Genomic DNA, 16,085 nt, shown 5'->3' with positions numbered 1-16,085 from the left:
AGTTTATTTATTTGTAACGTGACCTCTGTAACATGACCTTTGTAAGTTCCCTGACTCTCGCACTGACCGGAGGAAGCGGTTGAGGTCTCCGTGCCGCATGTACTCGAACACCATGGCCAGCGGCTCGCCGTCGGTGCACACGCCGTAGAAGCGGACGATGTGCTGGTGCTGCAGGACCGTCAGAAGCTCCGCCTCCCTCTGGAAGTCCTGCCGCGTCGACTCCGTGGCGTCTTTCAGCGTCTGACACAAACATGAGGGAAGTGTTTAGAGAATAAAAGAACAGACTTCCGCTCCCGGGTCCAGCGTTTCAGGGGGAGGTGAGGGGGTGGAGTCCGCCCAGAGTCTCACCTTGATGGCGACCAGCATCTTGTCGCTGTCGGGGCTGAGGTTGGCGCACTCTGCCAGGTAAACCTTTCCGAACGCCCCCTCCCCGAGCTCCCACTTCAGCACGATGTCCTGCCGCTTAATGTGCTGCACACCTGACAGTGACAAGGACAAAGGTGAGACTGCAGGGAAAAGGGTGGATTATGAAACACACACAAGAGAGGAGCAAGAGGTTAAAGGTCACAGAAGAAAACTTACACATGTCTTTGTCCTTGATGATGCCGCAGAAGTACTGAGGGTTCTCCACGAAGCTGGACAGTCCCGAGTCTTCGTCTGACGAGGGTGGGCTGCTGCCTTTCATGAAGTGCAGGGACACGGCCAGGTCGTCCTCTGTGCCCAGGACTGAGGAGCCTGAGGGGGGGTGAGGGGGGGGGGACACGTCAGCACAAAGGTCAGCTGTGTTCACACTTTGGCTCCGGTTATGAATCTCAACATGTCTTCTGTGATGGCGGAGTGGTTTGTTTGGGCCGAAATAAGGAGCCACTGACCCACGCGGCTTATTGTGGATGCAAGAAACAACCTCCACACAGACAGGCCGTCCTGGTCCAGGATCGAGCCCGAGTCCTTCTAGAACAGGCGTCTCAGACATGCGGCCCGGGGGCCAAATGCGGCCCGCAAGATAATGACTTATTTATATTATATGCGGCCCGTCGGTAAATTGCATTAAACGCGTTAGAACTACATTTCCCATGATGCACCGCGCGGTAGCACCAACGCTGCTGCGGACGCGAGAACGTCAACATCAGACGGGAGGAGACGCGGCGCTTCTGCAGACGACTTATAAACTTTATTCAACAGAGAAACTAAAGCAGCGCCTGAGAGAGAGAAACTTCTGAAACAGGAGGAGACTCAGAACATGAGGAGAAACTTCAGATGTTCAGCTAAACATGAGCGGGAAAAGTTACAGCAGCAGAAAGACCAAAAACACCTTTCCCAGATTTACCTTTAGGACATTACAAAGTGAACACATCGTATTAGTGTTTAAAGCAACACAACAGTAAAGTGAGGAGCCTTTTCTCTCAGAGCCACATTATCAGGTCAATGAATTTAATCTTTATGACACATGTGAACACATGATCCACAGTTACATTAAAAATAGAGAATATGGAAATGTATTAAATACTGCAATAATTTCAGCAACATTGACAGTAAAAATCTAAGCCCCGTCAGTTCTAATTGTCGGTCACAGGCCTGAGGTCAGAGGTCAGAGACTCCACATTATTTACATGAGGTGAATCAGAGCTGATCTCAGACACTCCAGAGTCTGGACAAGTGTCCGAGTCGACACATTCACTGATGTATTTATTATATTACAGGGTCTTTGAAAATGAACACAGTAAAAACAAGTTTGAAGCTGATGTTTTTGCTGATACTCATGATCAGCTCCAGTCCCTGGTCGGGCTTTTCTGCACTAAACTAAAATGACATTTGTACATTTTGGAAACTGGCCCTGACTCCTGAAACATCACTGATGCTGAACCAAAATGGGATTCATTACAAAAAAACTAATTGTCTAAGTCTGTGATTTCAAATGTAGAAGCTCAGCAAATGTTTGGCTGATTGGAAACCTCGAGAAGCTTAAACATGTGCAGATGTACAGACTGTTTAAGTTATATTATAGCAAACAATAAAAAGGTTGATAAATCATAATTGACTTAATATAAAAGGCTTCGTCTGTTGCCTCCGACCAACACTGGGTTTGCATTTTTGGCCCCCGGTCCAGATGAGTTTGAGACGCCTGTTCTAGAGGAAAGAAGAACGAGGACACTGGGCCCTGACTCAAACAGGTGAAAATGAAACATCTCAGCTTCATCTCCCCTTCGGTCGGTCTTTCATCACCTCACACAGGTCGACTCTCCCCGATGTAACGAACAAACCAACTCCAAAGTTAACGTCTGCGGTCGCCATGGAGACCGACGCCGCCCGAGCGCCGACAATCACCGTGATGGACCGCGAAGCAATCAGGCTAAACACCGAGCCCGGCCAGGACAATAGGGCCGCGCAGAGTGGTTAGCAGCGCGGATTAAAAGCCGGTGCCAAACTGTAAAGGCCCACTCAGCGACCGCAGAGCCCCCCCGGGGGCCCCCGCCGTGGAACAACAAAGAGCGCGCTCGCAGACGGGAGCACGCCACTCAGGCAATCAGAGCCACTTAGGCGCAGGAGCAGTAAACACGCGGCTCTTTCCATAAATCATGTGTCCATCATCCATCTGCCCAGCCCTGGTAATGGCCGGGCGCAGAGGAGGCGGCGGCAGCGGTGATTAAAGCCGGGCTGTGGACTCCGGGACCGCTCCCGTGTGCGCTCTCTGGGGACCACGCGCCGGGACACTTTTCATCAGTCACTCAGAGGGATGAAATATCAGCGAGTGGAGCTCAGCCGCCCCTGTCCCGCTGTGGAGGAGGAACTTAGTTTGGAGACTTTCCGGGCAGGAGTGGAGAGACCTGGATGACCGAGACCCACACACAGCGAACATCTCACTTCCTCCATAACGATGATGATGACGCCATGTTTTCACAAACCATCAGACACATGCGAAAACGTGCTTTGTCTCTCATGAAGGTGATTGTTTTTCCCTGTTTCTTAAGGTCAGCAAACACGACACGGTTTTTCTAGTCTTAAACGATTTCATATAGAATGGGGGGTCCACACGACACGACTGGATTCAGTGCGATTATAGAACGTCTGGGGGTTCACACTTAACGACTGAGAATCGTAAGAGCGACACACGATTCTGACAAACAGCTGATGTTTTGTCGTCTCTACGGCTTCCAAAACTGACCCCAAATCCGCAAAGACAGGCCCGTGTTTGTGAGCGCGGGATAACGTGTGCGGGTCCCGATTGGTCTACAAATAAACGTGCCTTTCCCGTTACAGAGCCTGACTCTCGTCACTTCTCCTCTGCACTTATTACGGTACGAACAGTCATCCAGACGCTGCCAGTGGTTTTATCATCTCAGCTCTTTCCACGAACTCACAGGAGGAGTTTGCCGTCGGCTTTAGCCTCTATTGCAGGGGTAGGCAACGTCAGGCCCGGGGGCAAAATCTGGCCCTCCAGCACAGAACCTCTGGCCCCCAAGATGATTTTGAGAAATATTATTATGCAAATAAGAGATCAAATACCTGTTGAAGTACCGTAAAAATGTGAAAAATAGTGCCAATATTTTAAAAATGTCCGGGCAGAACATACTTGGTCATATTATATCATGTAAAACGGGGATTCTAGACCCAATATTGGGTCGTGGAACAACTTTCAGTGGGTGGCGAGTCTTAAAGGAACTTTTATTCAATATTTTCCATGTGAAACTGCACGGGAACACTCACCGAGTTTATTCAAATGTTTGTTATTGGGTTGTTTTGATCATAATTTCAGTCTTGTTCAACAAAAACTTGAGTGGAAATACAATGTTTTATACGATATATGACAAATTACAGTTTTGTTTGGGTTCATCCTGGGGTAATGTTGGGTCCTGAAGCCACTTAAGCCCAACTGATGCAGAACATTGGTATTTGCTTTCGGCTACGATGGTGAGGTTCGGCCCCTGGTGTTTTGGTGAAGATGAAAATCGTCCCTCAAACTTGCCCCCCCTGCTCTATTGCTTTGGAAAAAGACAAAGTGCGCTGTGAGGAACTTACGGTGGATGCCAAACTTGGGGTGATGTCCACATTTGTTCATGACCACCAGGATGACCAGGAGGAAGGAGCAGGCGAAGAGAGCCAGCCCCACGGCCACGGAAACCTAAGAGAAGAACGTTACAAAACCAAACTCAGTCACTCAGGCCTGAAAGCTCATCTATTCAACAGTTGTTTTTTGATCAAAACATTGGTCTGGCTGGAACTGTTCTCCTGTGGTTCCAGGTTTTCCTGCAGGTAGAGCTGAGTCTGTGGCCCTGGAGGAGGCCGAGAGGTGGAGGTCCCACAGGGCTCTGTTCTTGGCCCCACTTTATTTACCGTCCACATGCCTCCCCTGAGTCACATCATCAGCAAACATGTCTCTTTCCATTATTACTGATGATGCTCAGCTCTACCTCCCCGACAGCTACTCTATCCACTCTCACCTCTTACCTGGAGGAGACAAAGGCCTGGAAGAACATTTTCTCCAGCACTAAAACAGAGGCCCTCCTTGTTGGCACATCAGCTTCAGTCCTCCCCCATCAAAGCTTATTTGTTTCCAGGCCACGACATTCCTCTCTTCACCATTTTTTAAACATTTATCTTATAGCACTTTGAGATTTTACCTAAAAATAAATAAAATGTGGTATTATTACTATTACTCCTACATGGGGAGCTGACAAACTACAGCCACATCTCAAAACATAAAAATGGCTACATTACTTACGGTAAATGCTCTAATATAGGCCGGGGCCTTTATTTACTCAAGGGCATCAGGACCAGGCCTTTATTGGAACCAGGCCACAATTAGAGACAGGCCTTTATTTCTATTTGAGCAAAACGGACGACCAGGAAAATTAAGAAAAACGACGTTTGTGTCCATTTGCACCTAAAATATTAGGTTCATTTATTAATGAACATTTCAAACCCTCTCCCAGCGGCTGGAACATTGACGCCTTTTATTTTGTCGGGACAACAGGAAGTGTTTCGTTGCTGTTAGCGGAGCTTTGACATCAATGTCACTGCAGGTTTCTGTTTCGTTTTTACCGGACCGGATTATTTGTTGTTATCTTGTGTAAAAGGCGAGTTTAGACGGAGCGTTTGTGTTTGTGATCGATCATGAGACTGACCCGAGAGAAGACGAGACGCTCGCGCTGATGGGAGGAGTTATTTTGAGGCGTGGGACTGACCTGCACACGGAGCAGCTGGACGTGCTTTGAAGACGCGATGGAGACTTTATTAAAACCCTGGAGGGTCACACAACATTTGTTGCCCTGTTTCCAAATATCGTCACAGGAGGTTTGAAAAGTGGCTAAATCTGTGTCAAAGTTACGCTGGGATCAGCTCCTCCGCAGCGTCCCCCTCGACCCGGGTTCCCGTTTGTTACTTCCTGCACGTGAGTTTTCATTTACACCAGTATGAGACAGATTCCTAACATGGGGAATATTTCTACTGCTATAGTTTCTAATAAAAGCCCCGGCCTGTTTTAGAGACCGGCTTTAATTTGCCTCCGCCAGCCGCGAACCCGGCCTCTGTCGGAGACCCGGCCTCTGTCAGAGACCCGGCCCCTGTCGGAGACCCGGCCACTAATGGAACACAGGCCAGTATTAGAGAATTTACGGTATGTATTTGGCCTAAAATGCTAATGTTTGGTGTGTGTGGAAGTGCTGCTGGACAAAAAAAGGCAATTTAGATTTAGATGTTAAAGTGACAGTCTGTAAGTTTGCAAAGTGAGGAGTGATCGAGTGAAATTTGAAGGTAAATTCCTCCCGTCTTGGACCAGAAAGCCCTTCTTAGTTTGCAAAATGAGGAGAGCAGGAACAGAATTTTCAAAAGTAAATAATCAAGCTCCTCCCCCTCCCTCCTGATTGGACCTGCCCAGCTGGTTCACAGGAAAAGCTCGTCTCATTGGTCAACGCGGGAGGAGACTAGACTCTGATTAGCTGCAGACATCCAGGAAGTGTAACCTGTGAAAACTTAAATCAGTTTTAAGTCCATGAAAGGCTCCTTGTTATTCCCCAGTATGTGGATAACATGGAGATCAGCCACGATACGTCAGTTTAGGCAAATACGTGACCATTTCTCCCACATTTGATAGAAGTGAAGAACATCCCTAACTATGGAACCGCTCATCAACATCATGAACCCCATGTGAGGCCTCTTGGTTTGGTTTCTGCCTCTTTCTGCCTGGTTGTTCCTCTCCCTGCCCCCCCTCGTCAGTCCCGAGCGGTTCCTCATGAGAAGCTCCACGTACCACAAACACCCGGCTCTCCACGTTCTCCGTCACGGCCAGCGCGGACCTGTTGGTGGGGGCTGTGGGGAACAGGACACCGTGAGCTTCAGGTACACTCTCTGACACTTTAATATGAACATGTGGATGTGAATGATGGAGGACCTACTTGGGTTGACGTCATGGACTAGCATGTGACACAGAGAACACAGACATGAACAACAACACTGGCTCACAGAGACTTTGTAAAGACATCAGAGGACGTTTAGAGGCGAGACGCTGCAGGTGCAAAGTTCCTCCTTTTACTGCACTCTCTTCAGTTTCAACCATAGAAATCACTAATGAATGTACAGATCTTTGGAGTTTTTGTTTTAGATAAGAAATTGTGTGTAAAAGTGTCTCTGAGCTAAATGCTAAATGAAATCTGTGTCAGTTTTTTTGTGAGTCGGATCCACATCCAGAGGCCAAAAAACATCATCTTGTAATAAGTTAACGATAAAGATCCCACAGAAATGATGTGTATGCGATGAAACGGACATGTCATGAGAAAATGAAGTGCAACGTTTAGTTTTGTGGGATTTTGTGGGATTTGGGATTGTTGCAGTGGAACTTTATTCACTATAATGTGAATAAAGTTCCACTATTATGGGATTTTGCTGATTTCAAGGCTCTTTTTAAACATCTGATCAGACAGAAATATCACATTTACTCTTTAGCAAGTGTTGTCTGACATTAATTATCCATAAACAATGAAGGTTTATTTCAAATATAAAAACATTTTTCCTCAAGAAATGGGGAGCTAGATTATTCTAATTAGGTGTAAACAGTTTTTGGCCTTTAATTTTACAGCGGGAGATTCAGGTAAAGTTGTCGATGAGACTCTCGACTGTTTGGATCTCAGACATAATAAATAATAGACTCCGCCTCCTCGCTCCTCCCTGTTTACCTTAATGACCACGTTCCAAAGGGAATCCATGGTGGATTTACAGACTCCTCCTCCCCAGCTCTGACGGAGAACGTTCCTAAAAAGGGCATAAGGGCGGGATCTTCACTGTAGACTCCGCCCCTTGTGGTGCACGTAGTCCGATCGTTACCGCGTCGTTAGCTCTGATGCTAACGGCCGGTCAATCAAAATCCAGCCCTCATTAATATGCGAGATTTCGAAAATGTTCCTTACAGAAGCCAGTCGGTTTCTTTAATTGTGACAACATCTAGCTGTAGAAAGTTCATAAAAATCAGAGAAAGGCTTAACAGTTTCTTAAAACATGTCTAAAGTGCAATGCTTTCTAATGGAAAACTAGCTTGTTTTCCATATATGGAGGCGCTACAACAATGGGAGGCAACGTCACAACAACAGTGAAGCTACACATTTATAAATTCAATGTTTGTTTTTGGCAAAGACTTTAGTGATGTTGTGATATATTGTGACGTCTCACGATGCGGATCTGACATCTGATATCGCGATACGATATTTTTTGCGATATATTGTGCAGCCCTAGAATGCGGTAAACGTTTTGGGATCTCAGACTAAATCCGAAGCCACAAGTCAATAAAGGGTGAGTTTGGTTCATTTTTGTATATATATAATATATATTAAAAGTCTTAAAGATGTTTAGAGAGAAAACTCTTAAAAGTAAAATCTTCAAAATGGCCGTGTGTTTCCACCCAGTGTTAATTTCGTCGACTAAAATATTTAGTCTTAATTTTAGTCAAAGTGATATTTTTGTGACTAAAATTGGACTAAAACTAAATTAAAAGTTTCTCATGAGACTAAAACTATGACTAAAGATGTTTGAGTCGACTAAAAAAAGACTAAATAAAAATGAAAAGGAGAGACTAAAATCATCCAAACTTGTATTGAGCGTCTGAAAGAGCCTCAGATCATGTAAATTTTCTGCCAAAGGATCAGCTCTGAGCTTTGTTCATGTGGAGCAGCTCCATGAAGCAGAGGAACAACATTAAATATGATTATAATGAATATTATTAATGCAAAGTCCACTAAATTCGTCTTAAATTTAGTCGACTAAAACTAAACTAAAATCGAATTACATTTTCGTCAAAAGACTAAGACTAAATTAAAATATGTTGTCAAAAGTAACCCTGTTTCCACCTGCAGCGCCCCGCCCTCAGTGAAACAGCCCCGCGCTCCCCCCTGGGCCGTACCTGGGATGATGCCGTCCGGGTCGGAGGGGTCGAAGGGGTTGTCCATGAAGCTGCCGGTGGCGTTGGCCTGGTCGCGCCCCAGCCGGTTCTGGGCCAGCAGCGTGTACAGGCCGTTGTTGATGTGCGTGGGCTTGTTCAGGTACAGGCAGCCGCGCTTCTCCGAGCCGTCGCCGGCGTCGGGGATGAAGGACGTGAAGGCGAAGCGGTTCTCCCGGAACACCCGGCCGTTGTACAGCCACGTGATGTTGGGCTCCGGGTTCCCGTCCACCGCGAACGGGAAGCACCAGTGATGCATCGGCACGGGGTCCTCCAGGAACAGGATCCTCGCCGGGACTGGGGGGCACAGACACGTTAGCCTGAAGCTACACGTTAGCCTTAAGCTACACGTTAGCCTTAAGCTACACGTTAGCCTTAAGCTACACTCGGCTAAACACTGCAGGGGAGCAGATCAATGTGTTCAAATCCTTCTGTAGAAAATCTAGTCTTATGTTGTTAAAGAGTGGAATGAAAACGGCCCTGAAGTTTAGTCCTTTGTGGAGGCCAGAGTCAAACCGGTCTCATTTGAAAGCTAAGACTTGCATTTGTATGGGTCTTTTTCCTCATGTTGTCACATTTTGACATCTTTTCCAGAAATTTTTTTTGTCAGGTTTTTGTCAATTTTTGCCACTTTTTCATTCATTTGTTTTCACCTTTTTGTCACTTTTTTGTCAAATTTGTGTCAGATTTTTGTCATTTTTTTCAAGATTTTTTGTCATTTTTTGTCAAATTTGTGTCAGATTTTTGTAATTTTTTTCAAGATTTTTTGTCATTTTTTGTCAAATTTGTGTCAGATTTTTGTCAGATTTTTGTCAGATTTTTGTCATTTTTTCGTCCATTTTTTTGTATTTTTTTTGTTATTTTTTTAAAAACAATTTTGTCACTTTTTTGTCAAATTTGTGTCAGATTTTTGTCACTTTTTCGTCACATTTTTGTCACTTTTTCATTCATTTGTTTTCACCTTTTTGTCAATTTTTCGTCAAATTTGTGTCAGATTTTTGTCATTTTTTTCAAGATTTTTTGTCATTTTTTGTCAAATTTGTGTCAGATTTTTGTAATTTTTTTCAAGATTTTTTGTCATTTTTTGTCAAATTTGTGTCAGATTTTTGTCAGATTTTTGTCAGATTTTTGTCATTTTTTCGTCCATTTTTTCGTATTTTTTTTGTTATTTTTTTAAAAACAATTTTGTCACTTTTTTGTCAAATTTGTGTCAGATTTTTGTCACTTTTTCGTCAGATTTTTGTCACTTTTTCATTCATTTGTTTTCACCTTTTTGTCAATTTTTCGTCAAATTTGTGTTAGGTTTTTGTACATTTTTTCAAGATTTTTTGTCAGTTTTTTGTCAAAATTGTGTCCAGTTTTTGTCATATTTTTGACATTTTTTCGTCCATTTTTTGTAAATTTTTCACATTTTTTTGTCAATTTTTCATCAATTTTTCACATTTTTTTGTCAATTTTTCATCAATTTTTTTGTCCATTCTTTGTCACTTTTCCGTCACATTTTTGTCAAAGTTTTGTTACTTTTCCGTTAAAATTTTGTCAGATTTTTGTCACTTTTTCGTCACATTTTCATCACTTTTTTGTCACTGTTTTGACACTTTTTCCAAAAAGCTTTTAGATTTGGGTAAAGCCGAACTGGAGAACATGTGCCCCATTCAGGCGGGAGGCAAGAGTTTAAATTAAGCTTATGAAATGAAATGACAGAGAAACATTTTGTAACAAGAAGTACAACCTTCATTACTAAGAGTTACCACGGTATCTACAAGTGCATACCTTGTAATTCTCACTATAGTATCCTTTAAGTACCACGATAAGTACCTAGAAGGACCACTGTAAGTACCACCATAAACACCACTGTAAGTACCATAATAAGTTCAGAAGTACCACTATCATTACTAGTATTTACCACTGTAAGTACCAAGGACTTACCGGCCCATAATGTAAAGTAAAAATCCCCCAAAATAAAAAAGAAATGAAAAAAAAAGAAAACAAAACCTACATTTTCTAACATTTTCAATAGTTCAAATAATAATAATACTAATTCACAGTAGGAAGCCTTGAAGGGCCTTGCTGTGGAGTCTGTAGGTTCTCCTCGTGTTTCCTCTGGTTTCTCCTAACACTAAAAACATGTACAATAGGTCACTCTGAATGGGTGGTGGTTAGATGTGTGCAGTCACGCTTCTGTCAGTCTGCCCCGGGGGGAACTGTGGCTACATATGCAGTTTGTGAGGAGTGTGGAGTGAATGAAGAACAAACCCCCTACATGTGAAACGAGCTGCCGTTTCCTGCTACACGTGTATACCTAACTCTCGCGATGGCAGCTGAAGGGAGACTGCAGCGTGTGGACTTTCCGGACCCTCTGCCCCGTATGAATTATGAATCCGCGGGGCTGACCACAGAGCTACCTGGAAGCCCCCGTGCACTCTCCTCCCGGAAACGGCGCCGCTGAGAGGACGGAACAGCGCTGACCCCGCTCTTACCCTCGTGACCCCCTCACCCCCCCCGGACAAAGTGCTGCGCTGTGTGCTGGCTCAGGGCTGCGGGCCGTAAACACATGTAACTAAGGCTCGTCCATGATGCATGAGCGGCCCCCCCCCCCCACGCCCCGTCCCCCCCCCCCCCCCCACGTCAGCAGCTCCTCAGACCCTGAGGCTGATTCATGAAGACGGGTCGACCTCTTACCACCCGCCAAAACCAAACGCATTCTCTGCTCTTTGTCGGCACTTTTTGTTTCCCTTATGTGTTTTTGTCACTTTTTATGGCACTTTTGCTACTTTTTTTTGTTATTTTTTGATGCATTTTTTTCAAAATTTTTGCTGGATTTTAGTCATTTTTTGCTGGATATTTGTCACTTTTTTGGCTGATTTTTTTGTCTTTTTTTTTGCTGGATTTTTGTCACTTTTTTGATAGATTTTTGTCTTTTTTTTGTTGGATTTTTGTCACTTTTTTGAAAGATTTTTGTCACTTTTTTGAAAGTTTTTTGTCATTTTTTAAAAAGATTTTTGTCTTTTTTTGCAGGATTTTTATTATTTTTTGCTGGATTTTTGCCACTTTTTTTTCTGGATTTTTTTCTTATTTTGCTGGATTTTTGTCACTTTTTTTCTGGATTTTTGTCACTTTTTTCTGGATTTTTGTCATTTTTTTTCTGGATTTTTTGTCATTTTTTGCTGGATTTTTGTCACTTTTTGCTGGATTTTTGGTAAAGGATCATTTAAATGTGGTTGAAAAAACCTCCCAGTGAAAACAGTATTTGTAAAAAACTCAAAATCCACCGTTCCACATTATTCTGTAACTCATCGTTTCAATACATTTTAAAGCTTGTAAATAACTGAAAATCATCATTTGTTGAATTTGCAGCATTAGGAGGTCATATTTACTGAAATCAAAAGCTATTTCAATCAAAAACATCTTAACAGGTCAAGTTATATTTTACCACAGGAGCTTCTTTGAGCAGCTACAAAATCCTTAAAACCATTAAACTTGTGAGTTTTTGGACAGTTTCTGCTTGGATTTGTTTGCAGGATGTTAGAACAGCCTCCCAGAGCTGCTGTTTGGATGAAAACTGCCTCCCACCCTCATAGAAGTTCTGCTTGAGGCTTCCAAAGGTTCTCAATAGGGCTGAGGTCAGGGGAGGAGGGGGTCCACATCATGAGTTTCTCTTCTTTTATGCCCATAGTGATGTGATGAGTGTGGGACGGCGGCAGAGTGTGGGACATCGGCAGAGCGTGGGACGGCGGCAGAGCGTGGGACGGCCCGCTCGCTGCTCATTATGGGTAATTAAAGGGCCGTAGTTAACGATGTGCGCTCTGGGCCGCGCTGCTAGATTAGCCGCACTAACATGTTTAGCGACTGGCTCGGGGCGGATAAGGAGTCTTTCCGGAGTGGGAGGGCGTCCATTAGCGCGGCTCAAATCACATCAGCAGTTATGGCTCTTATCTGTCCCAGGGCGCTCGTGCGGGGGCCCAGCTGATTGGCGCCCGGCTGTTTTCGGCCTTATTTACGAATGAGAGCGGCTCTAATGCAGGGCGTGTTCGCAGAGGGCCACTGGGTGCTGTCATTCTGGAGCTGCTCGACTCTCACGCGCTAATGCATCTGCGAGGAGACAACAGCGGGGCCTCGGGGGCCCGCCGGAAACTTCTGTCTACTTCAGTGATGACTAGCGGCACGGGGGCCTCACGCCGGCCTCTCACCGGCCTCACGACGGCCCGGTGTAGGGCTGGGTGCCGTTAAACGATACCGGTTTGGCATCGGGGGAAAAAGTTTAGGTTCTACTGGTGTCGAAAACATTTCTTTAGACCCAAGTTTTGACGCTGTCGATCCAGGGACAGGACTCAGTTTTTATTTGTATTTTTTTCCATTTCTGATTTTTCTTTCCCCCATTTTGCTGGATTTTTGTCACTTTTTTGCTGAATTTTTCCCATTTTTTGCTGGATTTTTGTCACTTTTTTGTCACTTTTTTGTCACTTTTTTTGCTGGATTTTTGTCACTTTTTTTGCTGAATTTTTCCCATTTTTTTGCTGGATTTTTGACACTTTTTTGCTGGATTTTTGTCACTTTTTTTGCTGGATTTTTGTCACTTTTTTGCTGAATTTTTCCCATTTTTTGCTGGATTTTTGTCACTTTTTTGCTGGATTTTTGCCATTTTTTTGCTGAATTTTTCCCATTTTCTGCTGAATTTTTCCCATTTTTTGCTGGATTTTTGTCACTTTTTTGCTGGATTTTTGTCACTTTTTGTCAATTTACGTCCTCATTTCCTTCTCGTTTTGTGTCGCCATTTTGAAGAAGCTTTTAGATTTGGAGAATTTGAGGAAACATGTTCAGGTGGGAGTGAAGAGGTTAAATGCGAGTCAGCAAAATGTTCAAGTCTTGAACTGTTAAAGGATCATTTAAATGTTTTTCAAGAAAAAATATAGCTTATTTTATTTTTTTCCATTTCTGATTTTTCTTTGCCCCATTTTCCCCCATTTTTGTTTTCAACTTTTGCCCCAATTTTTTCTCATTTTCAATTTTTTTTTCAACATTTCCCCCCCAATTTTCTCCTATTTTTGCCATGATTTTTTCCCATTTTCCCCAAATAACTCCCCATTTTTCACACATTGGACACTAACCTAATATAGTAAATGTGCAGATCGTACTCACATTATTGTTAATTCTTTTGAATGTTTTTGAAAACACGATCATTACGTCCCTTTTTTGTTTCTTGAAATCCTCTTGGGACCCTCGGCTCAGACCGGGGGCGGACCGGCCATATGTCCTGTGTTCTGGAAGAGCAACAGAAGGGCCACTGGCTCTAAGGCCCCCGGTCCGGCCTCTCACTTTACCTTATACCCTCACCCCCGGGCACAGCCGAGCTTTACCCAAATCTAAAAGCTTAAAAGAAAAGCATCCGAGAACAAGAATGTGCTGGAAAAGCAACAAAAAGAGACGAAAATTCCAGGTGTGACAAAAAGTTACCATCACTTTTCTAGATTTTATCTTTCAAATGAGGCGCTACAGTGTCGCTCTCCAGTCAAGAAGCTTTTGGATTTGGCTAAAGCCGAACTGGAGAAAATGCTCTCGGTTAAAGGGGCTATAAGGAGCTTAAAAATGTTCCTTAAAAGTATTTTCCTCCCCCCACATGTTCCTCCATGTCCTCATGACCTGTTCACCACAACTGCCTCTAAAGCTGCAGTTACACGTATGACCTGAGGTGGCAGTAGTGAGTATAAAATGACTAACTTGCATCTGGCCCCTTTAACCCCTTAACTCCCGCCTGAACCAAATGCATTATGTTGTCTTTGGCCATTATATAGGTTTGTGTAACACCTCATTTGAAAGCTAAGACCCACAATACTGATCTTTTTCCTCACGTTGTTGCTGTGTTGTGTCACCTTTTGTATTTTTTTGTCACATTTTTGTTGAATTTTTTTCATTTTTTAATTGAATTTTTTTCATTTTTTTGTTGATTTTTTGTCATTTTTTTGTCGAATTTTTGTCACATTTTTGTTGAATTTTTGTCACATTTTTGTTGAATGTTTGTCATTTTTTAATTGAATTTTTGTCATTTTTTTGTTGAATTTTTGTCATTTTTTTGTTGAATTTTTGTCACATTTTTGTTGAATTTTTGTCATTTTTTAATTGAATTTTTGTCATTTTTTAATTGAATTTTTGTCACATTTTTATTGAGTTTTTGTCACATTTTTATTGAGTTTTTGTAATTTTTTTGTTGAATTTTTGTCACATTTTTGTTGAATTTTTGTCACATTTTTGTTGAATTTTTGTCATTTTTCAATTGAATTTTTGTCACATTTTTATTGAATTTTTGTGGCTGTTTTGGTGCTTTTCCCCGAGTCCCGGTGGGTGTGGGTGAGGGTTGTGGTCACTCACACTGGATGTCCAGGGGCACGGTGTCGCTGCCCGGCCCCGCCTGGTTCTCCGCCTCACACGTCAGGTTGTGCAGGTTGTCGGCGGACGACACGTTGGTGAGAAACAGGACGTGCTCTAAGGTGGAGCCCCAGATCCGCTCCTGCAGGGGGCGACAGAGCGGGTCAGTGTTTCTGCCGTGTGGGGGCGGGGCGTGTGTGGGGGCGGGGCGTGTGTGGCGCCGGGGCGGGGCTCACCTGTGTGGTGAAGGGCGAGCGCAGCTGCTCCGTCCTCCAGCGGGCGCGGGGCGTGGGGCTCCCGGTCACGTGGCACTCGAAGGTCAGGTTGCCCCCCTCCTGGACCCGGTTGTTGGCCAGTAGAATGGTGACGTCAGGGAGGCCTGCGGGAAAGGGGGCGTGGTCAGGGCGTGTTGGCTGTGGGGGCGTGGTCAGGGCGTGTTGGCTGTGGGGGCGTGGTCAGGGAGTGTTGGCTGTGGGGGCGTGGTCAGGGAGTGTTGGCTGTGGGGGCGTGGTCTGGGAGCTGTGGGGGAGGAGCCTAAGCTAAGAGACCTACTGCAGTTGTGGATGGTCAGGGAGCTGAGCGCCTCCTCCTCATGACCCTCCAGGCAGGACAGAGGCTGAGAGTCCAGGTCTGCCCGGCCGCTCCTCTGCCACTGCTGCAGCCAGTGCAGCTCACAGGAGCACAGCAGGGGGTTGTCCCGGAGCACCCTGGGGAGACAGGCAGAGTCAGAGCACCCTGGGGAGACAGGCAGAGTCAGAGCACCCTGAGGAGACAGGCAGAGTCAGAGCACCCTGGGGAGACAGTCAGAGTCAGAGCACCCTGAGGAGACAGGCAGAGTCAGAGCACCCTGAGGAGACAGACAGAGTCAGAGCACCCTGGGGAGACCTGTCCTGTGTTTCTAATCTCCAGACCCTGTCGTGATGTGAGTCTAATGTGAAGTACTCACAGTGGATATTGGGTACAGTACTGTAGTACTCTAAAGTACTCACAGACTCAGCAGAGGCAGGAAGTGAAAGACCTTCCAGCTGATGTGCTCCAGGGAGTTGGACGCCAGATTCCTGTAAAACAAACACACGGGTTCATGTAGCATCCGAACATTCTCTGCTCTGCTTTCCCCGACCTAAAACATGTACAATGGGATCCTCTTTGGAGCCAGGACTCTCCAGGAGAAGAGATTCTTAAAGGAATAGGCCACAGTTTTTCCATACTGAGATATGTTCTTACCTGAGCTTTGACGAGTTCTTTAGGACCTGTCTGATCTTCCCCCGTGCCTCCAGTCACGTAAACACAGCGCAGACGG

General features: G+C 44.7%; 1 protein-coding gene across 1 annotated transcript in view; it reads right to left on the bottom strand.

Annotated features, from left to right (window-relative positions):
• ntrk1 (neurotrophic tyrosine kinase, receptor, type 1) overlaps nt 1-16,085 on the bottom strand; it is a gene marked incomplete at its 3' end in the record, with an annotated part of 45,218 nt that overhangs the window by 12,924 nt on the left and 16,209 nt on the right. Inside the window, exons 4-13 of the mRNA XM_079569420.1 lie at nt 15,775-15,843; nt 15,338-15,492; nt 15,022-15,164; nt 14,789-14,927; nt 8,387-8,719; nt 6,248-6,306; nt 4,018-4,120; nt 583-735; nt 349-479; nt 68-240 (exon numbers count right to left, since the gene is read on the bottom strand). Of these exons, the coding sequence (XP_079425546.1) occupies nt 68-240; nt 349-479; nt 583-735; nt 4,018-4,120; nt 6,248-6,306; nt 8,387-8,719; nt 14,789-14,927; nt 15,022-15,164; nt 15,338-15,492; nt 15,775-15,843 (1,458 nt within the window). The remainder of the gene's footprint in view (nt 1-67; nt 241-348; nt 480-582; nt 736-4,017; nt 4,121-6,247; nt 6,307-8,386; nt 8,720-14,788; nt 14,928-15,021; nt 15,165-15,337; nt 15,493-15,774; nt 15,844-16,085) is intronic.

The sequence above is a fragment of the Gobius niger genome (assembly GCF_951799975.1).
Source record: "Gobius niger genome assembly, chromosome: 13".
NCBI classification, from domain to species: Eukaryota; Metazoa; Chordata; class Actinopteri; order Gobiiformes; family Gobiidae; genus Gobius; species Gobius niger.
Note: the sequence above shows the minus strand (reverse complement) of the source record. Positions and strands in the feature narration are given on the sequence as shown.